General features: G+C 37.4%; 1 protein-coding gene across 1 annotated transcript in view; it reads right to left on the reverse strand.

The window, feature by feature from the left end:
- The window catches only part of pibf1 (progesterone immunomodulatory binding factor 1), a gene marked incomplete at its 3' end in the record, with an annotated part of 81852 nt that overhangs the window by 8565 nt on the left and 46954 nt on the right, over positions 1 to 26333 (reverse strand). The window contains 2 exon segments of the mRNA NM_001142161.1: positions 18078 to 18208; positions 21132 to 21234. Of these exon segments, the coding sequence (NP_001135633.1) occupies positions 18078 to 18208; positions 21132 to 21234 (234 nt within the window).

Genomic DNA, 26333 nt, shown 5'->3' on the forward strand with positions numbered 1-26333 from the left:
TTACATTTGACTGTGGCTCATGAGTAAGAAAGGCTCGGGATCCCTGCTGTATATATTGCCTTTCACTGGTAGCTAGAATACAGTAAGTTAAGACTGTCACATTAATACTAGGAAAAAATTTTTTCCTCCAAAAAAACCCCTAAATTACACTTACCGTATATTTACACTCGAGTATAAGCTGAGGTACCTAATTTTACCTAAGAAAACTGGAAAAACTTATTGACTCGAGTATAAGCCTAGGGTGGGAAATGTGCCAGCTACTGCTAAGTTTTAATAATCAAATAATTAATAAAAGGACACTCAGCGTGACCCCCTCAGAACTCTACATAAATATATAATATTGGCAGCTGCAGATTAAGGGCAATAAAATGTATTATAGTCAATTAATAATTAATTAAATACATAAACAGCATGGAGTTGGAGCCTAAAATAATTTTACTCACCCCCATCTGGAAAGCTGTGCCCGATACCTAGAACTTCTGATAAGCAGCACTGAATCTCCCACCAAACAGAGCAGTGTTCTCAACTGCTGCTTGTCAGAAGTTTTAGGTAACGATTGTTCAGTGTATGGGGGTGAGAAAAGTTTGCATTGTTGTACCTATATATTTTTTGTTGAGCTCTCAGGTGATTGTCCCTGGAAAACTCACCAGTCAGGGTTTCTGAGCAAGAATAGCCTGCCAAGGAAATGCTACGTTGCATTCAGGTGATTGGCAGTTAGCAACATGGAGCCAAATGAATGATAGGCCTGAACGGGAACATATACCGAATGGGGCTGATTGGAAAAACTCGGCTTATACTCGACTATATACGGTACTCAAAATAATCACAATTTACTAAATATCCCATTCAAGTGAGAATTAACATAAATAATGAACGCACAGTGTGCTTTACAGTTATCAATCCCTGTGCTCTGGTTAGTTCAGCCATGTTAGTGTATTGGACCTGTAAGTAACACTTGGCTGGGAATTTTTAAAAATAATGTCCCTTCTGTATTAGTGAAACTGAACCAGACCTAACAAGTTCAACATCACTTGAAAAAATTATATGTGGCTAAAAAGAATATTCATAATATGTCTAACTTTTTTGTTAATTTCTTCTCAACTGTGTGCTCCAAGCTTGATTCCCTATCACATCTGTTTAAACACAGACTTCACCAGTCCAAGTGTTCATGCTACAGAGAAAGAGTGTGAAGGCTTTTCTAGTTTATACATAGTTATACAGTATATCCTTCTGCTGAAGAACTCCTTTGCTAACCGTGCAAATAAATCGCTTTTGGGTAATAACCTGTATCAACCTATCAGTGCTTGTTCAGAGAAAGTATACCCGCTTTCCATGGCACATGATATAATTGGTGGCGCTGCAGACAGACCACTGGGATCAGTGCATTCTGGCCATACATGAGCTTGGCTGAAGTTGACAGCCTGCTAAGGAAGGCATACTCAGGTGGTGCAATACATTACATATAAAATTTGACATACATTCATAATTTAATTGAGACAGATTTCATACTGGGGACACTGGGAATAGTTTCAGCGGTCACAAATGTTTTCCATACTCGCAGCCACAAATGGAAACATTACCACTTATAAAAGCATCACAAATGAACGAGCTCAATGCAGATAGCTTTCTTTTTTTGTAATTATTTGCAGTCCCAGGTAAAAATAATACTGGCTGGCTTGGCTGCCATAGAAACAACTATTTGTTTGGTCACATGCTCCTCATCTATTGACGTACGGCTCATCTGAAAGTACTCAATAAGAACTTCAACTCTCAAAAATAATCTGTGAGTAATCAAGCAGCTACGTAGGTCCAGCCTCAGCTAAAAAAAGCACTTCTTTTCAGCAAGCATGGAAATAGACATTTCCCTTTTGTATACCTCACAAAACACAATTCACAGTAGATGAACATGACATCCTCCTAGAACAGCTATTATGTAGTAAATGATTAATTTTAAAATGGTTTAAACACTTTCTTTATTTTCATTTTTAGATTTCTACCTCACACCATTCAAAATACACACTGGGCATTAAAGTATTCAGTAGTTATAGCATACTATGGTGATTTTTAAATTTAGTAGATTCGATTTCCTGGAATTTACACTCACACACTTCTCTTCTTAAAGGAACAGTCCAGTGTAAAAATGAAACTGGGTAAAATAGATAGACTGCGCAAAATAAAAAATGTTTTCAATATAGTTAGGCAAAAATTTAATTTATAAAGGCTGGAGTGAGCAGATGTCTAACATAAAAGCCAGAACTCTCTCTCTACTTCCTGCTTTCAGCTCTCTAAGCTGTTAGCAGTCAGTAACCAGTCTGTGACTTGGGAGGGGGGGGAGAGCTGAAAGCGGGAAGTAGTGTTCTGCCCATTATCTTAGACATCCACTCACTCCAGCCTTTATGCCTAACTAACTTTATTACAAATATTTTTATTTTGTGCAGTCTATTTATTTTACCCAGTTTCATTTTTACACTAAACTGTTCCTTTTATGCTGGGTTCCTGAAAGGTGTAAAACCAAATCTCAGCTCTAATTGTTGAATGCTGCTGCACAAGCCACAAAGTGTAAAACTGCTATGGAACTGGACACGCCAACTCTGCCATATGATAACATCTTATGATAAAGGATATGCGTCTTCCACCTTTAGGGCTCTGGCACAAGGGGAGATTAGTCGCCCGCGACAAATCTCCCTTGTCATGGTCGACTAATCTCCCCGAGTTGCCATGACCTGCCATCCCACCGGCGAACATGTAAGTCGCCGGCGGGATGGCACATGCGGCAATTAGTCGCCCGTGACAAGGGAGATTAGTCGCCCGCGCCTGTGTGCCAGAGCCCTTATGCTTAGCAAACCTACATTTCGAGTAATTAGCTCTGTGAGTCCCCCATTACACTTTATCAGTTAGAGATTCATTTGTTCAGCTTGCACTGTTGGAATGGCCCTCATTGTAGGAGTGGGGTCAGTTGTTTGATTTCGTATGACTATATGGAGTCCATGATTGAGATTTTGGGAGTAATTTACCTTGCAAAGATCGAACACAGAGCAGCTTCAATTCGCCTTTTTGTCTTCAAGAAATAACAAAAAGACTAATTTTTCATGATTACAATTGTAAGCACAGGGTGCAGACACATTGTCTGAATAACTGTCTGTATAACCAAAAGGACAATAAAAAGTAGTATATATAAATACAGATAATAAAAATATCTACTAGACAAACTGTGATTCTAGGGGGCACCCAGAAGGAAGATCAGTAAAATCATTGGCACTATTGAATTGCTATAACAAAGTAAGTTGTAAGAAGATCCTCCCAACGTCGAAAACATCTTAGAAAGACCCTACTAAAAAAAAAACAAAAACAAAAAGAGTGGAAAAGCCACAGAAGCAGAGATTATATAACAAGCAAAAAAGGTAAAGTCTTGGCAACGCCACTCTTATCTAAAAAGCCAGTATTTTAGGGAACAGAATTATACAGCAGAAACAGCCTGTCTATAATGGACTAACAAAACTTTTCTTGGTTGTAGAGTCAAATGCGGAATGGCTTTTGAACACGTTTACAACAGTAACTGTGATAAAATACGATGCCACAACATGATGGCCACAACCCAATATTTTGTATGAACAGAAGTGTATGTGTTACAGCCACTACAAATATAATTATTGCATTGTGACAGGTCTTTTGGTAAATCTGCCAGGCTTCAACTTTTTTTTTGGTAGGTTTTGTTTAACAAATGATTACAGATTTCAATGTACTGCCATTCCGATTATGAACATGGAAGGATTCTGCAAGAAGCTATTTAAGAGGTTTTTTTTAACCTATGTAGTAAAATTGGCCTCTTTACTGCTGCGACTGTTTGGCTGAGACAAACTAATAGTGCTTATAGTGAAACAAGAGGCAAAAGTGTAAGTTCCTGCATGAAAATGAAGTGTAAGCTCTGCTCTCCAAGGTGCTGAAAATCACATCATCCTTCTACCAATGGTCTGCGGAAACTGGGTCAGAACAAATGTATGTGTATTATACATAATATATTTTATAACTTTTACAAGTACTTATCCCCTTGAAGCTTTCATGTCTTATTGCCATAAAAAAATCTTTGCATAGTGATTTTAAAAAATCTGCCTTTATTGCATATTGTTATTTTGAATCTTACTGGGGTCATCATCCGGTGAGGGCAGAAATATCAACATGGAAAAAAGGGATATTTTTGAAGTCCCCCGAGTACAGCAATTTTGCCATCCGTGTCAGACAAATACAGTGATCATGGTGCTAATATAAAAGTATTTGGTATTAAAGCGTTTTTACAGCAAGCAAGACAGCCATTATAGGCGCACTAAGTATGCTGTGACACCAAGAGACCACAAGCAGTTGCCACAGGAAATCAATCCAGGGTCTCTAGCATGAGATCCATATCTAAGGGTGATCACTTAACCTCGAGGCCAACTCCCCCTAAATGAAGCACTCATGGAAATTGGTGAAAAAATTAAAAAAGCTTTGTTTATATAATCTACTCAAGACAAACCTAGTCACAATTGTGTCCAAAACAAATGCACAAAGCCTGGTGGATCTACTAGAACAGCAAACTGAAAACATTACACAGGATGTTAAAAGGGTTGTTCACCTTTAAAGAAGCTTTTAGTATGATGTAAAGAGTGCTATTCTAACACAACCTGCAATTGGTCATTTTTTTAAACTATCTGTGATATTTGAATCATTTAGCTTATGCACAATGCAGGAAGCCAAGATGCACTTTCTAGTTCATAATTCAGCTACAAGTATGGGATCTGTTATTCAGAATGCTCAAGACTTCTGGCTTTCTAAGTAAGGGGTCTTTCCATAATTTGGATCTCTATACCTTAAGTCTGCTTAAAAAAACCTTTCAACATTATTTACACCTAATAGGATTGTTTTGCATTATATCCTTATTGGGATCAAGTACATGTTACTGTTTTATTATTACAGCTAAAAGGGAAAGGCAGATGGCCGTGCCATAATTTGGAGCATTCTGGAAAAGATATCCCATACCTGTACTAGATATTACACTTGACATTATCGAACAATTATTTTCTATTTAAGAATTGTATAACAACGAATTGCATTTACAGTGTTTTCTGATAAAATCATATTTATAGAATTTTGGAAAGCTTGCGTGAATGTAGTTTGAGATTTGCTAATAAATGTCACATGAAAATGTAGTTATGCGAGTACACCTTTCTGACTATATAAGCAAAAATTTGCTAGCAGCAACATTTGTTTTAGCCCATCCTCTATTTTAAATTATAAAGGCATTTTACCTGTCAAAATGTTCTGTACTATAAGCACAATAGCGTTTATGTAAGCTTTAGACAAAGGGCATCAGTTATGACTAAGTAATGAACTCCGTCACATTTCGGTTGTTGGACAGATTTGTATTTTTCCTATATGATACCTGCAATCAATTGTCTTATAATCAGGGTAACACCCTCAAAATAAATTACAGACAAGGAATAAAGCATTCTTTAATTATTATTTTAGCATTTATAAAACAATAAAATAAACCCCAAAATCAAATTATTACATGTATACGCTTTGCAGCTTTTAAAGCTTATACTTCGTTCTTCCATGTAATAACAATGAACAGAGTGTAAAAACAAGAGCAGACACATAGAAGCCATGTGTGTGCTATTGCTCTTAAACCTAGAGCCCTCCGATCACTGCCCTCCGCCATCTTGGCTCATTGTCGAATTGCCCAAAGTGAGTAGAATGAGCACTAATCTCACTGAAATGATTTTGGTGATTTTAATAAATTTTGCATCTTTTTTTCAGTTATCGCATTACTGCTCATTGCTTGATGGTCTTATTAAAAAAAACTTTCATTGCACAGTAAGTGGTTTACCACAGATCTCCCTTTAACTGATTTGACTGGTTTAACTGGATTTTTAGCAATTTTATTGCATTATTTAGATTACCCTTGTACATAATGAATACCTGTGTCTGAGTCTGTTGTTCCTGCAGTTTATTTACGAATTGCAAGGAAGCTGCGAGTATTGTTTGATGTCCAATGTTTATACTTTTGGACCACATCATTTTATAATGGTATGCATATTAGCTAGCAAACTCTTCAGAAGATTACTGGTATTCATATTTATGCTTTTTGAACCTAGTACTGTAAATTGCATGCATTTTAATTTCATGAAAATGCTAGTTTAAACAAATACTTGCAAGTGGTGAGTCATAAGACTTTCACCAAATTAAAAGAATAAACTTCAAAGCAATTTTCAGAAATTCCACAAATGTTAACAGAAATATTTTTGGCGTACTCTTTAAAACATATGGTATTCTAGGGTAAATTACAGTTAGCGGGGTTTTTATTACTGTGCTGAAAAAAGTTATATTAATTCCTGGTATCATTTTATTGATTAATTTCCTGGTATCTTTTTAGTCAGACATTTTTTTCCAGAAAATCCAGGTAGGTTGGCAGCTTTATTAAAAAAAAAACCCCTAACGGACTAAAGAACAACATAAGATGTAATACATTATAATAAACATTCTAAGCAAATCTATGTGTCCATTCCATTATTTTTCAGAATAAATAGCTACCGCAGGTCACTGTTCAGTGTTACTGATATTTGCTTGCTAACAAAGTGCAAACAGTTTTAGGGCAATGGCCCATGGTGAGATTAGTTCCCTAAAGTTAATCTCAGCTACCGTGGGCCTTAACTCCCCGTAGGACAAAACTTCGTGCAAAAAATGAAGTGACGCGTATGCCTTTCCACCAGCAATTCCCTTTATTGCTGGCGGAAAGGCATTTCAGGGAGATTAGTCATAATAAAGCATAATAAAAGAGCATAATAACATGTTTATATCTGAAACAGTTTTCATTATAAATATATTTTTCTCTCTACGACATTGAATAATCCTACATTAAAATATAGCCGTTTTAAAGACTAATATTTGTCACATACATGTTAGGTCACATAAGTTCTGTCTTTAGTTTCCACACTTCTTCCTGTTACAGCTGCATTATTTCTGGTCATGTGAGCTCTGAGGAAGCACGCAGACCATTACAAAATGGTGGCTCAAGATAAAAGATATAAAAGGGCAATATTTACTGATGTGTATAAGGAAATTAGATAAGATTTTTTTTAATACTTCACTAGAAATAGAAATCATTTGTTGGTTTTCATTTTTGTTAAGAACATATCATTCTTTAAAGATCATAATTCAAATCTGAATTGATAGAATTCCTACAAAAATTTAAGGGTGAAGGACTATATGATGGGAATAATTTTATTAGCTCATATATAAAGTTGCATATAAAAATGCTAATACATAAGTGGATAAACAGGAATAAAAAGATTCTGAATACAGAAGTATGGAATAAAAACCTAATTCCTACAACTAGAAGATTATATGTTGTATAACAGCAAAATGCTTGGCCATTACTACACAACCATTAAGTTTGAATTTCACTTTCTTATATTAAGCATATAATAGAAAACAACACAAATTGCCACAATAAGTGGTAAATGTGATATCAAGTTAAAACGGCACTGATTTACAAAAGCAATAAAAGCTGGTAAGATTACACCTTTAAAGGTAAGATAGGTTGAGCTTTGTCTAAAAATCCAATTAACTATATTCAGTGTATACCTTTATGATTTAATTTTTATGGTAGCACTTACAATGACTGACTAGTCATGACGCATTTAATTCCCTTCCTGTATGTGTAGGCAATTAGTCAATGAATTATATTTTTTAATGCGAGTTTCACAATAGCTGAAACTGTCTTTTCCAATCACACGTACTTTTAAATGAATCACTAAACAAGCACTACATTTCCCATGGACACAGGAAAGCGCACTATACGTTAGCATTTTTACCATTTTAAAGGCACAGTACACACCCATTTCAACATTACCTGAATAATAGGGCTTGTGCTGAACATAGATATTTCTTAATTTAAACAATAGGCAAAATCTATGGTTTCTGTTATTCTAAACAAGAATATGAAGCCAGTTTCACTTCAGCACTTCCTGTCATGTCTGGTCCCACAGAACTTTAGAGGCACTGATAAAGCTAATTACCAGTCCACTAAGAAGCCCCTGATAATAAGATGCTCTAAAAGGTTTGTTTAAAGTAGATTGGGAGCTCTGAACAAATTGCCATGTTTGTAAAGTGCTTTAGAATGGTAAAGAAAAAGAAATATATATATATATATATATATATATATATATATATATATTCTTAAATAAAATGACAGAATGTAATTTCAACAAGTCCTATTTAATGTAATCATTTGAGCACAGGTGTTTTTAGGTGTTTACTATCTCTTTAAAGTATGATTGAGGAAGAGACGTCGGGTATATGAACTGTATTTGAACTGTACGTTCTCACATGAGCACTATGACCTCCTTTTGGATCAGTGTCTATATACATGATTACAAGTATCTATGTGGCTCACCTTTGTACTGCACTGCAGAATGTCTTGATAGCAGAAAACAGAATAACAACAAACAGAGCAGCAAGTCACTCATTTTGTGAGCTGTCTTTCACCAAATTGTCATGAAAAACTGAAAGGACAGTTATAAGTGCAAGTTTTGTATATAAATGTCATAAATAACTATGATTTGCATTATGTAATAATTCTTAATCACATGAAAGCAGAGCATAGGAATATCGCATACCTTCATATATTCTCTTCCTTAAAGAGAAAATTTAGTAATTAAAGTGCTACAGGTATAGGTTCTATTATTCAGAATGCTTGGGACCTGTTGTTTTCTGGATAAGAATTTTCCTTTTGGATCACCATACCTTAAGCCTACTAAAAATACTTAAACATTAAATAAACATAATAGGATTGTTTTGCTGCCAGTATCAACATGTGGTACCTTTGTTACAATCAAGTACAAGGTACTGTTCTATTATTAAATAGAAAAAGAAATTGGCTAATTATATGCTTAAAATTGCTTCTACGGGAGATGGTCTTCCCATAAGTAGAAGCTTTCTAGATGCTGAGTTTTCGGATAAGAAATCCCATACCTGTACCAACACATTCCAGGGTATTTTAGAACATTTTAATTTTTCTAAAACATAACTGATGTCCTTTTGCAGGGAAATCTGTGTTTGGGGGTTGGGTAAACACAGTTTATGCTGGTGTTTAGAATGCCTCTTAGGCCTATGGCACACAAACACTTTACCTCTGACGACCTATGGTGAGAAACACTGGTGCTTACATTGCCTCTTCCCACCAGTCACCACTGCTAATGCTACTCAATGAGAAGCTCCATGTATTAAGCTCATGAATGGATGACAAACAGACCTTTGCTCTTAAAACGCTCAAACAAGCAAATAAGGGGTTAAAAATGTCTGTTTTCCTAAAAAAATTCCCTTCGCTTCTTTACTCCTTTTTAAACTTGTGAGTTAAAAAACGCTTGCATTAAAGCATAGGAATTCAGGAATTAGCACCAGCCTGGTGGTGGTTGTAATTTAAAGTTTCCCTTAGGGTGTTGAGCAGTAGCCACAACTGACTTGCACTCACATTTTATTTTCTTTTGCTTATCTTGCCCTAAAACATGTTCAAAAACAGCCTACACTTACAGACATACATTAGGCATAAGATTGTAAAGAATTTCTCCATCTTTCCTTGAATATTAATAATCAGAAATATGCAATTTGTAAATAGTCACTTAATGATAATTCATTTGTGGTGCTTAAAATACAAAAAAAGACATGTTTTTATTTTAAAACTCTGTGGTTACATCTGTGCATGCTCTTTCTTCCTTTACACACTTGTATTTTATATGAAGTGACGTGCACGATATAACCAAGTACGGTATGTCTGTAGCAAATGAATGCTTTTAGCAAAATCCTGCATGAAAAACTGTGATAATAAAACTGTCAGTAAAATCAACCTTTAAAGCGGCAGTTACAAAACTCACCTATTTAGAACTGCCCATTTCAGAAATCCCTCCCTTGTGTACATTGTTACAGAATAATAGGGATTACGCTATTTAGATCTTTCAGAAACAATTTTGCCAGGCACGTTGGGCAGCCTACTTACTGCCAACATTTACTTGTTGAGTCCTGCTTGCGACTTGTGCTGCCAGCCAGGATTGTCAAGCCAGTTTTTTTTTAACTCATAACAGATTAATTTAAACTGCTTGATGCTGTTACACAGAACCAGTAATACATCAGTAAAGAAAACAATACAAAAAGGAGACTGTGTTTATCCTAATCTGGAACCAATAACTCTAAAGTAGCATTTTAGCAAAAAGTACAGATGCACAGTGGTTAGTATTACTGTCTCACAGCATTGGATCTTGGGTTTGATTCCTAAACTCACTGGGTGCAGTTTGTGTATTCCACCGATATTGGCATAGGTTTATTCTAAGTAATTAACAATTGCTCCGTGTTTGAATGCCATCCTGTGGCAGGCAAACTAATCTGTAAGGTCCAATGTGGACGATGAATATAAATATCATGTCATTGCATATAAAAAGAACCCAGCTGTCTCATATTTAATATGTTCCTTTCTTTAAAAGAATGGAACTCCTTATGGCAGTGCGTATACTAAGGTGGATATTTATAAGGTCCTGTCTGTTTTTTGAACAGACCATTGGTGTGCAAAGCCAGCATGTTTAAAATGCACCGTAGCATACTTGCACTGATGTAGATACAGGTATGGGATCCCTTATCCGGAAACCCATTATCCAGAAAGCTCCGAATTACAGAATGCCTATCTCCCATAGACTCCATTTTAATGAAATAATTCAGATTTTTAAAATTGATTTTCTTTCTCTCTGTAATAATACAACAAAACATTGTATTCGATGCCAACTAAGATATAATTAACCCTTATTGGAGGCAGAACAAACCTATTGGGTTTAATTATTGTTTTATTGTTTTTTTAGTAGACTTAAGGTATGGAGATCCAAATTATGGGAAGACCCCTTATCCAGATTACCCTTGGTCCCGTGCATTCTGGATAACGGGTCCTATACCTGTACTATGTAATACCTAATACCCATTCTATTACTGTATATCCTTCTCTGTGTTACTTTACTAGACTCATGCCAGTTACTTCCCATCCACTTCAGCAAGAGTCCTTTGAAGTTTGCCATTAATTTAAACTTCTCAGTTTCAAAGAACCATAAATATATATTTGGAAAATGCCACTGAACTGCACGTTGGAAAACTGCATTACCAAGTAAACACAGCATCCTGAATGATTTTGTGCATTTTGAAGCAGGTGCAGTAATATGGTTGAAAGAATAGAAAACAAAGGAAATACATTTTTTCTTTAGAGACTTAGCACCTATTGAGAATTCACTGTGTGCACTGAAGCTGCCTGTCTAGTCAACATAAAAATAAAAACAGCACACCACAAGCAGAACACCTGCTTCTTACACTGACATGAAATGTTATACTGTATGCATGTTCTTTTTTTTGTCTTATACAAATGCCACATGGGGCTGATTCTCAGTCTGCTAAGAATCAAGCTAAGAATCAGCCCCTATGCTGGCATCAGCCCATCCCTGTGCCTGCACTCACAGCCATTCCGTTGGCCGGGGTACAGGCACACAGAGAGGGATTTCGGCGCTTAAATGTGTACTCACATGTTTCTGCACCAAAATCTGTTCCATGTGTCTGCTTTGGGTGCAAGCTCAAGGAAAGGCTGATGCCAGCGTGGGGGCCAGTTCTCAGCCTGAGTTTATCTGCAGGCCGTGAGGCATTAGCCCTAGGTCATTGCAGGAATTCTAGAAATTACCAATGATGCACACCAAAACTTGTCAACATCAAATGAGGCAGGAAACTAAAAGTTAAAATATCAATTAATCACACATAAAACTATGAGTCCCAAAATATAGCCACCCCCTTTTGGGGTGCTTTTATTAGTAAATTTTAGTATGTTTGCTTATCCTCTGTGCTTTAGCATTAGCAGGGTGCTGTTACATTAATGCTTTGGTACTTGTGGTTTCTGGATATGGTTGTTTCAGTAATTTGGATTCCCATTCCTTAAAGCTACTAAAAATTACAAAAAAACAAGATCACTTTACCACAAGTATGGGTTTATGTAAGTGTCATCAAGTGCAAGGCACTCTCTAAATATTACAAAGAAAAAGAAAATCCAAAGCACAAAGAGCTGTTTGTTTATATAGGACTTTATGGGAAATAGCAATTACACATTTTTGATCTCTTTGATTAACATTTTAGTTTCAGCTAAGTTTCTGTTTTCAGTATGTTTGGTTTGTCACAAGAATTGTAACTTTTTTTGTATCATGCAGCTTTTTCACACTGGCACCCTTTTTGGTACATAAAAAGCTAGAATGTAGGGAAACTGTCACAAAACTGCATGTCACTGTTACTCTATATCTCTATAAGTCTATATCATGCTTCATCTCTTTGTGACTGATTCAACAGTGTGGCTTTTTGCCAGGGACACATAAGAGACTTTCACTTAGTGTTTTAGTTCTGTGGTAATGTCTTTAATAGTACCTTTGTAGCATTATCCTATGACTGAGGACAAATGGGTGACTTTCTAACTAGCTTCATCTCTAGAGTGCTAGATAAGGACAACTGGTAATGATGCAATTTAACCAATCACTGCGAGAGTCTCTGCTGAGCCTAAACTTCCTTGCTGCTGCCCCTTCTGGAGCCCAACACTGATGGTAAGAAGCATGATACGTTAGTTAGATATATTAGAAGAAATAATTAAACCTAATTGCGCTAGCATTTAAATAAAGTTATTGTGAAGTCTTAAAGAGATACCGACACCTGAAATAAAACATTTTTTTTTAATTACATTGTTGTCTTTGCATAAGCTTTATAATTTGCCATAAAAGTATTTGCCCAATGCTTATACATTACCTATCTGATCCACGATGTTCCTCTATGAGGGGGCTGCCATATTTGTGCAGCAGGAGGCCGTTAGCATTGAAAGCTATAACTGACTGGCTGAGAAGGGACAGTCAGGTTAAGGGACTTCATGTAACAATTACTTACAACAGCAAACCTATCAGTAAACTTTTATAGGTAACTTTTAATGCACATTCATATTTTGCCAGTATCACTTTAAGAAAAGTTAGCGTTTTCTAAAGCTCACACAAAATGTAAAACTTTTTACAAAAGGCAAAGTAGAATGATGAGAATGTAAAACTGGTGACCTTCATACAGTACTACATTAGCTAATTATGCTCACATTGCTTCTTGAACATGCAGTAGTACTAGTAAGCTATTATGAGACGTAAAGAAAATGTGAAAAAAACAAAATTAAATGAACATTAAATGGCATCTGAAAGCCAAGTAAACAATGGAAACATTCGTATGAAGCCTGCCAATGTCATTATTCACTACAGTTCCTTACAATGTATTTGTATACGTAGTGAATGCCATTGTGATTTAAAATAAAGTGCAGAAATCTAACAAAAATAGAAGTTCTTCTATACAATGGCAGGTTAAGGCTGCTTTTGCAAGCCTTCTATAAAGCACTGTCATTTGTTATCCTAATACTGTATAGAAGCATTTTATCTCCACAACCGAACGTGTTAGGAAAGCCTGCCATTTATATTGTTCCTTTATTAGGGCTATAACAACATGTCACACTAATCCTCACCCCTCTGACAAAATTGCTATTGTAAGTGCAGCATTGTGCTCCTAAAAAACACAAAGAAAAATATGAACAAAAAAATATTTTGAAAGAAAACAATGTGCCAATCATAAAGCAGATGAAACTAGGCATCTGTACAACAAATGGATCGTGTCAGCACAAGGTGTGCTTAAGGTGAAAAAATGTTGCCCTTTTTTTTCACTTTGCAGATCTTGTTGAAAGATTTACACTGTGATGAATAATCAGGTTATCCAACTGTATATAACACTTCTATTTTGTGTAAGTTAAGTGGAGGATTCAGGAAAAATTAAAAAATATTTAACACTTTGGACATTATCCCCCAATGTACATTAAAAATGATATCAGAAGTCACTGCAAACTTGTGCAGTCAATGACATTGTTTTGCTATATGGTATTAATGGTCATGCAGCAGAAGTCTGCACTAATAACCATCTCTACCTTTTGTATGCAAACAAATGTTGGAAGAGATGATTCTGTCAGTGGCAAGACTATAACTTACTGGCCCCCCCTGCAAAAAAATTTTTCAGGGGGCCCAAATGAACCCTGGCCCCTACCCCCTCAAGACTGGCTGCCGCTAACGCAGCACCAATCAGGAGGCACAGGCTAAAATGGAGTAGAACAGAGACAGGAAGGGAGAGACTAAAGGTGGAGGTTAAATTGATCCAGGACTGGGCTGGAAAGGGCAGAAATGTAGACAGGGATCAGAGACTGGGATGGGGCGTGGGAAATTAAGGGGAACAAAGAGGTGCAAAAGAAGGGAAATGTAATGGCCTACACCCTATGATACCCCACCATCCACACCAGCTATGGTGGGTGAGGACAGAATGGGAGAGCATAGGTGTGTAGTTTGCACTGTGGGCTCCCACCTGGATTGCTTTTCCACAGGCCCCTTAAAGGAACAGTAACACCAAAAAATGAAAGTGTATAAAAATAATTAATATATTTTATACTATTGCTCTGCACTAGTAAAAGTTGTGTGTTTTCTTCATAAACACTACTACAGTTTATATAAATACCCTGCTGTGTAGCCATGGGGGCAGCCATTTAAATTGAAAAAAGGAGAAAAGGCACAGGTTACTAAGCAGATAACAGATAAGTAGCAGATTCCCATTGTATTCTACACAGTTTATCTGGTATCTTCTTATGTAACCTGTGCCTTTTCTCCTTTTTTCAATTTAAATGGCTGCCCCCATGGCTACACAGCAGCTATTTCTATTAACTATAGTAGTCTTTCTGAAGCAAACACGCAACTTTTACCAGTGAAGGGCAACAGTACATTATAGTTTAATTATTTTAAAACATTTTTATTTTTTAGTGTTACTGTTCCTTTAAAAGATCTGCTGATGTGTATTCACCACTGAACAAAATGAAGTGGTCTGTGGTTTTGAAGAACATGGAGTAAAGGAAGAGAGCTTTCTGCAGATTCCAAGTTAACTTCAACTTAATGTTCTATTGTTCTAAATTAATGTTCTATTAATAAATAAGCATAAAATACAGAAAGGCTATATATTAATGCAGTAACTAATTATAAGGTTAGTTTTCCATGTGAGCTTATACATTATATATTCTGCTTTTTAAATTTAGAACTGTTACAGTACACAGGTGAAATATAAAGAATATATCAATTTTGCTTTTTTTCTGCAAAACAGCTGCTTACGTAGGTTTTCTTGTGGGAAAAAGCTACCTGTAGCACAAATATGTAAAAGCAACCACAAATATTTAGCAGTGGAGCTGTGCAAGATGGTTGCCACTTCATGGCAAAGGCAATTGACGCTGTTAAATGTTCATTTGACTGGCATGTGGTACTACAGGGTTTGGTGCAAAACTTAGCACAGAACCCCTTTTTATCATCCCCTACACGGCTCATGTAATTCCTCTACCCCCTGTATATACATTTCTGGAAGGTTTTTCTTATTCGTTTTCTGTAAACAGATGGGCACAGGAACATTTTTTATGTGCACATTTTCATACAAGTGGGAATAGTCATAGCTAACTTGGCAAGGTATCTTTAACCACAGATTTTGATTAAACAATTATCCCCAGTGGTCAAATTATGTGGCTAAATAATGGAATTTTTATTTCTGTGTACCAATCAGTTGAATAAAGAATTTCTCAGACATAGATAATAATATAAGGGTATACATAATTGCTTAGTATAAAGCCAAAGTAGAACTAATCACTGGCTTTGAGCAACCTTTATTTCTAACAAACAGCAACAGTATATCTTTAAAAGAACTGGAATTCTGGGTATTTAAGTTCAGTAAGAATTAGGTACCCACAGACTGGGGGTTACTGTTCTAGATCAATTTAGATCAGTGACTGAACATTACTACAGAAATACAGATGCACACAGGTGTCCTGGACCCAGATTCAGTGCAACTGCCTGCAAGCAAATGGAGTGGATTTTGGTGCATCCCTTGTGATTATGCATTTTAGAACCAAAATCTGCTCCGTGTGCCTCCATGCAGGCCAACGCAATGGTTTTGGGTGCATGCACAGGCTAATCGGAGTGCAGGGACTGTGGAAAAACACAGGCCAAGAATCATTAGCCATTGGCCATTAGCCTAAACGTGCACACTAAAGTTATTTTTGCAGACACAATTAGAAGGAACATTGCCCTGTACCCAATGCTGCAGCAATGGTCATTTAACTAACTTATATTGTGAGAACCAATTGTACTCTTTTTTATTATATCACTTTATTTTATTGTATCACAGAATAATGAGTTATTTGAGTTTTGTCTTGGAAACTTTACCAGGAAACAGATGACAAGACAGAAATTGCCTTAGCATAGTTAAGCTACACAGAGGTCATTAGCCCCCCAAACCTTGGACATCCTCATTTTGAGACAATAGTTACCTGTGTACAAGCAGGAGTACAACAAGGTTTTTGTTAATCAGACACAGTTTCTAGCATTCTGTTGTTTCCTTGAGAAAAGCAGGGAAGACAACAGAATACACTACGCACCATAAGAACACACCAAGGGACAGAGAAAAAGAAACAGAAAGGGGAAGAGTTTTTTTGCTTCCTGTGTGACAAAAGGTATTGTAAATGATGGCTAAAAATGTCAGTGCTTTTTTGTTGTTGAACATTAAGTCAACCAAAAATAACTACAGGAATACCGATATCAACAACAGAACAAATTTGAGCTTAGCATTTTGTAGACTAAACACCGCTCTTTCAACCATGCATGTGAAAATATTTAACAAGACACAAAAGAAACATTACAAAAAACCCTGTACAAAGTAACTTTTAGGGGCCACTATACCTTGTGCTCGGACCTGAAAATGCTATATCTGTAAGCATAACCTTTTAACTAGCAAATGATAAGCATGAGTGGCAATCCACCTGTTACAGTTTTGTAGTGCTTAGATAGCATATTTCCTGTATATCTCAAAGGGAAGCAATGATGGGTGCAGATAGCATTTGGACTGCCAAAACTTTTTGCCTTAACTCAGTGACAGCCCATTTGTCATAGCTTTTACAGACAAAGTCACTCAGATATAATAAAACTGTGAGCAAGCTAATGTGAAAAAATTGTTAAAGGACAATTCACCTCTTTCCTCACCATAAAGTGAATAAAAAAATGAATTGGCTGCTTAAATAGATTATTCCTCCAGTTGACCTTTGATATGATATGGTACCATTAATCTGACTCATTATACATGCCTTTCATTTTAGCTAGTGAACAGTAGTTAGCTGCACAGGATCAAATTAGTGATGAACAGGTATACTCAATACCCATGGGACCTGTGGGTTTACCAGCGGATTGGGTGTTACAAAGTGGGGTTGCTAGTGCAGGATTAGGCGGGTGAAGGTTTCAGCTTTTGGTATTGCCATACCTCCCACGGTGAGGTCCTGTAAGCTACCTGCTGGCGAGCCCTCCCTGTTGTTAGTTAGTGGTAGCCCTCCAGGCCTTTATTTTGGTCTGGTGCTACCCTAGGCCCCCGGACCTCTGGGACCCTACTGGTGCAGACACAATGATGTCAGCAGGAGTGACATCAAGACATACTGTGCCTGTGTTTGACTTCATCTGCTGCTGCAAAATTTAACCCGTACCCCCACCTCTGCCACCAGATTTCCTAGGACATTTACAGTACAAATATCAACAAGATCTATTTTTATTTAAAATACAAGCCTTTCGCAGTGTTGCTCCTTGCTTATGTCCCTTGCAATTAAATATTTCTGAAATCATTATGTGGGTACTAATCTGTGATACCACCTCCAGTCATATCAAAAGGAATGGATATTATATCTTAAACTGGTTATAAAGAATTGGCAAGTGCTTCCCAACAAAATAGTCAGTCGTTAAGATCTCACTACAACAGGTTAACTAATCGGGAAACTGCTCTGAGAACACGAAACAAGTTATGTATAACTGAGGGACTATGTATGTTTCTTAAATTATCCAAACAATAAAAAAAAACAACAACAACAAGCTTTAATATATAAATATACCTTGTGTGTAAAAACTACTTACCTGACATCTTGTTCAAGCTTAGAAATTTGATCCTTTAGTGAATCAATCTGGGTATCTCTCTGACGAACAGACTCAATGAGGTACTGGTATGGCTGCTGAACTTGACTTAGCAAAGAGTTGGCTCTTTCCAGCTTTAAAAATGGAAAGCAAATGTAAACATTTGACTTTAATAAAATGTAATAAAATGCAAACAGTAAAGAAAATATAGCTTTCTCATTTCCAGCTATGATGTTCAATGTGACAATAGATACATTGCCAGGCACAACAAATAGTCTGCCATGCAAAGTGTTTTGATGGCCCAGAGTAGGAAAGCTTTTCTGTTTTATAGTACATTACAAATGTTATTATGCATATCAACTTCCACTCTAAAGGTCATGGCACATGTGGAGTTTTGATTGATGATATATTGCTTGGGAAAAGTAACAGCAAAAACATGCCAGAAACAGTTGCAGGTCGCTTTCAGCAGACCACAAGGGGAAGCAATGAATGTATGCATGTTGCAGTTCCCCTGGAACCTTTGGAATTTGACCCAATTCCTCTATGCTCTGTTCAGAAATGTCCTCAAACACATCTCGTCAACAGTGCCCTAAAACTCTTCAGTAGCCTTTCCAGGGTTGGACTAGTCCACCAGGATACAGGGAAAAATCCCAGCAAGCTCTAATCCCTGGAGGCCCCACCTGCCACCCACAACTTGCTGATCAGTGTGGAAAACATTTTTCTTATTTGAAAAAAATAAGTGAAACACATGGGCACACAGTGAAACACATGGGCACCTCATTTTTGTACAGGCATTTGAGCTAAGCAGAGAGACAGGCAGCATAAGAGCACTGAGTGAGAAGAAAGGTTTGAGATAATGCTTTTAATATCTTGATTTCTGTAGTGATCTTATTGGCATGTCTGGGATTAACTGGCTCACTGGCCATATGTGTGCGGTTGGGGCATTTAAAGTGTTTGGTGGGCCCCTAGGGTGAGGTTTTCTGGTGGGACCAAGGTTCCTCATTCTGGCACTATCCTTTTATTTGTAGCCTTTTAAGTCTGGAACTCCTTGCTCCTCAGCATTCATCAATCAATTAAAAAATGCCACATAGGTAAATTTGCATATAATGTTTCACTTTACCCACCTTGTACTGCAGAACATTAAGATTATGCACCTGGAGTAATAGTTGAAGATTCTTGTCCCGTAAAATCAATCAAGCAGCAAGATCTTGGGTGCGTTTATTATTTATTTTTTTTTTGTCTGACAGTTTTTTCTTTATTGCACTCTTACAAACACAATAGACAAACATCACAATCAATATACTTTCTGCTGTTAGGGTGATCCTGGCAACGAATAGCAATTTAGGTTAGGAGAGGTATGGAGTAGAAAGGGGGAAAAAATTACCTGATGACAAGGAGGACCATTTAATAATTTTATCTATGGCTTCCTGCTTCAGTAATTAAGGAAAGGAACCAATAATAAAATCTCTGGAGCGAGTCCCTATATAAATCTCTGCATAGCTTGCTCCAAGCAGCTATAAGAACAGATTAATGAACTAAGTGGACTTTTGAGGCTGAAGTAATCAGTGTGTGGAAGCATAAATTGTTGGGCCAGTCAACAGAACACCTGCTTTCTAATGTTTACTGTACCTCCAGAACAGACAACAGATAAGTTTAAAGGCCTTTGTTTCTGCTGGATAAAAATAACTGCCATTTTTAGTCAAAATAACACTAGCTATATGCAGTTTTTCATATTTGTGTGCTGTGGTTTCTGTAAAGTACAGAGATGTGACTGGATCAGCTGACAAAGATCACAAACATTTCAGCCCCATTATTTCCTGGCCTGTGTCTGAAGGCATTAGAATAGCACAATATCAGCATTCAAATCTGCATATACCTTCTTTTTCTCTAAAAAGTATGGAATTAAACTAGAGGAATAACGGTTGGGTTTTTTTTCAAACTGATAAGTATTATAGAACCTTTTTTTGGTTCATTATGACTCATTAGTCAGCACTGTGTCTCTTTCATATGGAAGAATGATGCAAAAAGTTGAGCAAGGTCAGGCATCATTTATGGTCTCTATTGCTCCACTCTGTAACAGATGTGATTGTCTGACACCTTAGCCATGGGCAAATGACTTAAACTCATCACAGAGATTAACGGGTAAAATATTTGTACAATTTGGCAACATTCACAGAAGCTGCCAATAGTTCCAAGCATCACAACACTTCCAATTTTGTACCAAGTGAATACCAACAATGCCTGGTATACCGTTGCCTTAAGTCTTTCCAAAAGAGGATTAGGGATAAGGTACACCAATAAAGATATCAATTTATGTACTAAGTATATCCAGCATATACTTTCCTCTATGCTAGACACGATAAAGCAAAGCAACTTGAAAAAAGTTATAGTTCCTTTTGCATTTGCATTAGGCAGCATAAAGTCACAGCCTTCCAATCTGTAAACTATTTATACAATGCAGACTGGCAAGGCCTCATGCTCTGTATGACAATTATTACTTAGCATGGTCTCCCTGTAACCATCTACCCCATAGGCCTGTGTTTTTTTGTACTGTTCTCTCGCAGAATTATTATAACATCTCTAGTCTTTCCCTGCTGCCCTGCCATTATATATCTAAGTTTAAAAAATAAAAGGCCCCTTTGATATAATTTTCTCTCCATTGTGTATAGATAGATTAATAGATCAATAGTTAGATCAATAAGTCAATAGATAGACAGTAGATAACACTGGCTTCTGTGTTAGGAGAACCTGGAATCTAAAGCAGTCTATATTATCTAAAATTATAAAACAGGCCTCTGCATGGACTGATAAAAAATTGCTTGGAGGAGTTCGGCTCTCTTTTAAAGTAAAAAACTACAAATACCCAGACACAAGAGAATGAAAAATATGCAAACTGTAAAATTTAATAAACTGTAAACTGGTTGTTCAAGGTTGTCATATTTCTCTTATTAAATCCATGTTTTGGTAATATCTTAAGGGCAAAAATGTTTAACTGAAAAAGAAGCTGACATGCACACACCAGAGTGTTCAGTCAGTTAATGGGAATAGCTGACCTACCTCCAATAAAGTTTGGGCTGCATTTGCTTTCTGTTGCTCCACTTCTTTTATCAACAAAGAGTTCTGCCTCTCAGTCTGCAGGAGTCTTCTAGCCAGGTGAACACTGATAGCACAGATGGGAAATAAATATTGGGATTAACAACCTTTAAAAAAATAAAAAAAGCATATCCTAAATATAAGGATAGTCCACTCACATTTAGTTACGTCATTTTCAGATATTTACATGTCCTTTAATACAAATTACTTTTAGCACATTGCTACACACTTTGGATCTCCTCCAATCACTGTAAATAGGAAACACTGTGTCTGAAGATGGTCAGCCAAAAATGTGGCAATAAGGCTTTTTATATAATAATTGTCTATGCAGGTAGGGGACATTTTGACTTCCATGACATTAGTGGTAATCAACATAAAAAGGGGTCTGTTCTGCAAGATAAAACTACTGGGTCTAGCTATCACCAAACCTTGACCTCACCAGGCTTCCCCTGTGTTTACTCTGCTACCTCACTTCACTTTCCCTTTACCTGTCTGACATCTAGAACAAATCATCTCATACTCATCTTACTGCCATTCTTTTTAACTGATTTGGTCAAATCTAAATCTTACAAGAAATGCTGCAATCCAGCCTGGACTCCGTAATCAACACACACAAACTTTTTTTTATCCTACTGTCTTGAACCACCCCCCCCCCATCCCGAAAAATACCACAGGTTATTACCTTTCTGCAATTACTAGAACAAAGAAAGCTGAATGAACTAACACCTACATCTGTGTAGATTCAAAATCTCCTTAAATGTATTTAATATATGGGTCAGTGCTGCTAGTTCAAACTGCATGGACCAATAAATGTACTAATGCTCACGGGACCTGGGGTATAGTTTTCATTGTTACAGAGAAAAAGGAAATAATTTTGACTTATTTGATTACAATGGAGTTTATGGGAGATGACTATCCTGTAATCTGGATAATGGATGAATCTGTGTGAGTTGACATGTCTGCATTTTCTTGACTTATTTGAACTACACGAAATACACAAAAAACACACTAGAGTGCCAGATGGAAACCTGATGGAAAATTTCACTCACTGAAGTTCCCTTTGTCTTGCTTTAGAAACAGCTTTACCTTTTTACGTATATGAACCTCCAATAATCATACCTGTATTACTTGATGTAAAAGTGATGTAAATGTTTCTGACTTAAATCATTATGTTGTAAAGTACTACGTAGAATATGTATTTATCTTTATTTTCACTTCATTTGTTTGAAAGGCTTAATAATAAATAATAATGACAGGAGGTGAACTGTTGAACAAAAATGTATAACCAGAAAGTCTTGTTTTGTTCTTTCGGATATAGTAAAATGAAAACATCACACACACACGTATTTTCAAGTTCAGTCAAGTCTGAAAAAATTATTTGTTTAACTAAATGTTAACTGGGGAAGGATTTCCTGTAAATTTTATTTATAATAGAATGGTTTCAGTGGTACATTTTCTAAATAAAAAAATAAATATTTTTCTACATATAACAAGAAAAAAAGCTGTCTAAACGCACACATACATACATATGGAGCTGCTTTCAGATCATGGGAAGGGGTTGGGTGTGGTGTCATGTGTTTTGCCATGTGCCGAAAAAAAAAAAGTAGGCAAAGTGTGTATCATGGAGCACAGATAGCGATTTCTATTTGACATGATAATTAATTAAAAGTAAGTACCGTATATACTCGAGTATAAGCCAAGTTTTTCAGCCCCAAAAATGTGCTGAAAAAGTCACTCTCGGCTTATACTCGAGTATATGGCTTGTCTGGCATCTGTTCCGCCGTGCGTGCGTGCGTACGTAAGTCTGTCCACGGGGGAAGGGGGGTGCGCACACAACGGCGGAACAGATGCCAGACAAGCCATATACTCACTCGCGTTAGTTGAGTACATATCCTGCCAGGGGACACTGAGAAAAATTATTCCTGTAGTGGGGTCAGTCATTTTTGAAGACAAAGTTTTAAATTTAAAGTTAGCAATATAATGTTTATTACTGGTTATTGTTTTTTATTGTTACTTTTGCAGAATGTTGTATACTGGGGAGGTTTACCTTGTGGTCCTTCTGGTTTTGCTAAACTGCATCTGAGCATGTTGCCTAGTGAGCAGGCCTTGTATCATCTTTGCTAAATGCAGGTAGTTGACTGAAATTTCTAAGGTAGTTATCAAGTATAGATTACAGCAAGGTTTCTTAAAATACTGTATGGGGCCAGATCCAAAAATGAGTCCAATGCTGTTGGATCAAAAATACTTTAAATGCAGAGAAATTTCCTTCTACAATTATACTAAAATGTAGGAAACATATTTTAAAGGAATCATGTCATTTTACATCTAGAGTCGCTAAGTGGACTTCTAAGATGACTCTAGATATGAACTAAATTGCAGTGTTTGCCCTGACTGAAAATGAAATGTGTCAACATGGTATCAGCAAATGTGGAAGTCAGAGGGGTCACAGCTACCTTTCATCTGCTAAGATTTGCTTGACTGTCATCTGACTAAATATGCATTGATGATGTTTATCATCCATGTAAATTATGAAATTAGACTATCTGACCAGACGATTGACTGGATAACAGACAAGTACGCTTTTGCATGACCCTCTTAATTCTGATGTCTGAGGAGATTGATTTAAAGGAGAATGAAAGTCAAATTTTACTAAGCACACTATTCAATAGTACTAGTGTTGTTAAGTAAAAACGCTATATTTCTGGCTTGCCTAATTAAATATTTACAGAGATACACTTACTGCATGCTGCACACTCGTTTCAGTGAACGGCGCCGCCATCTTTGAAAAGGAATGCCCACTTCCTTTCCCTCCAGGCCCGGATTTGTGGCGAGGCCACAAAGGCCCGGGCCTAGGGCGGCAAATACACAGGGGCGGCATGCCGCCCCGCCGCAAGCAAATGTTAACATTTTGCTCCCATACGGAGCAATGGGGACATCTCCCCACTGCTCCGTATGGGAGTTCTAAGTTAGGCGCTTGCGCATGCGCATTAGCGATAGGGGTTGTTCGCGCATGCGCATTCGCGTTTACGCGGCGGGGGTGGGGGGGCGCCGAATGGGGGCGGCCTTGGGGCGCCCCAAGTAGAAATCCGGCCCTGTTTCCCTCAACGTCTGTACTGAGCATGTGCAGAATTCCCTCCCCCCTGAGCGGTAGTAAGATGTGCATATTAATGAAGCAGGGAGCACGCACAGGCACAGCAGGGAAGGGGATCTTCTATTACACAAATGCGCAGAACGCCACAGTAGAAGGCACTGCGACTTAAGGCTGCCACTGGCAGCCCACAGGAAGAGACTCACAGATTCGGTGACGTCGCTGGAGTCTTCAGAATGCTGCAGGCTGCCAGCGCTATATCAGAGACAAGAAGGCAGGGATCTGGGAAACAAGCTGTACAGCGAGTACTTTACACAAATGCCTCTAGAATAAGTGTTAATTTATAATAACACTTCCTTGTCCTTTAAGAGCGAGTGGAGAGAGGAGAGTGATTTAACAGAATTTGGACAGGAATGTTCTGACACTGGGACACTAGGGATAAATTTAGGCCTTATCTTACTTAACCCTTCCGGTGAAAGTTTATGCTGCATTTATGCCCAGCATCCAATCACAACTGCTGGTCTATAGGCATAGACAGCTACACATTACCTTCTGGCCTTGCAACAGGATCCTGTCTGGCGTGATGTGCACCCCGTGGACGGACGTGTGTCCATGCGTACCTGCGCGCGCAAGTCCGTCCACTGGGGGGGGGGGGGAGTTGGGGTGCGCGCACATCGCTCTGCACATTGCGCCAGACAGGATCCTGTTGCAAGCCCAGAAGGTAACGTGTAGCTGCCCATGCCTATAGAACAGCAGTCCATATACTCGAGTATAAGCCGAGGGATACTTTTTCAGCACATTTTTAGTGCTGAAAAACTCGGCTTATACTCGAGTATATACGGTAAGCATTTTAAATGCTTGAACTGTAATTGTGAAGGTTGCCTTCCCAAACTTGCCTGACAGTTAAAAAAAAAAACAACTTAGCAGTAGCAGCTGCATTTCCCACCCTAGGCTTATACTCGAGTCAATACGTTTTTCCAGTTTTCTTAGGTAAAATTAGGTACCTCGGCTTATACTCGAGTATACGATAATTCCCTGGAAAAATAGTGTGTGGAGTGTTAATATGGAATGGGAATAACCCCAAATAATTGATGTCACTTCTTCAGACAGCCTAATTAAGCTCAACTGAAAAGTGTCATTGGTGCCATAGGCCTTTAATTACATCTTAGCAAACAGACCTGTGAATATTTTAGAACTGTGTAAGAATATTAAACATAATATCTGATTCTTAAGGCAAAGAGACAACCAAAACCACCCTTTTTGTCTCCTATTGACTAATACTAGCATCCTGACACCATCAGTGCAGCTGATTCTTGGCTTGAAAATATGCTAGTGTGGCAGAAAAAGATGAACTGTATGGCATCAGTCTAGCTTTTGACTGCAGTGAGAATTGTAAATATACTAGCCATTAGTCAGGTGTGATTTTCCATAATTTTATGTACCTGAATTCCTGGAAAGAATCTGGATTTGATGCATGCTTAGCCTGCTTGTAACCATTCATTTTGACAGCACCAAGAACTGCTTGATACTTATACTGTCAAAATTGTTTCATCCATCTGAGGTACAGACTAAAAAAGCATATACCACAAGTGCAGAAAACAACAGTTTTTCTTTAAGAAACACCCCCTCATGAGAGCTATGCCCCCACACTGGGAGGAAGCTCCCGGTGTAGGCAGCCATGTTATGGCAAATGCATGCATATAATGAGCAAGTGCCCCGAGAGAGAATAAAATCCCGTGTATGCAGATTCTCCTGTAGAGCCCCCCTGACTTGGACAGATTCTGTTCTCAAGCTCTCTATAAGCACTTATACACTTCTCCTTTGCACGTAAATCCTAACACAAGCTCTTGCACACAAAAAACCAAAAAGTAACTACATACAGAGTCCCATAGAAGAGAAAAAAACAGCTCCAACACTGACTTCCATATATACCAAAATTGCCCTGTTTTAACACTCTCATATGCAAACTGTCTCCCAATCCAAAATAACTGTTCAACACTTTCAATTCCCAGCTATATCCACCCACCACTCCTGCAGTGAACTCTATCATCTACTCCCTACTAGACCAGCTACAATCT

The sequence above is a fragment of the Xenopus tropicalis genome, chromosome 2 (genome assembly GCF_000004195.4).
Source record: "Xenopus tropicalis strain Nigerian chromosome 2, UCB_Xtro_10.0, whole genome shotgun sequence".
Lineage (NCBI taxonomy): Eukaryota > Metazoa > Chordata > Amphibia > Anura > Pipidae > Xenopus > Xenopus tropicalis.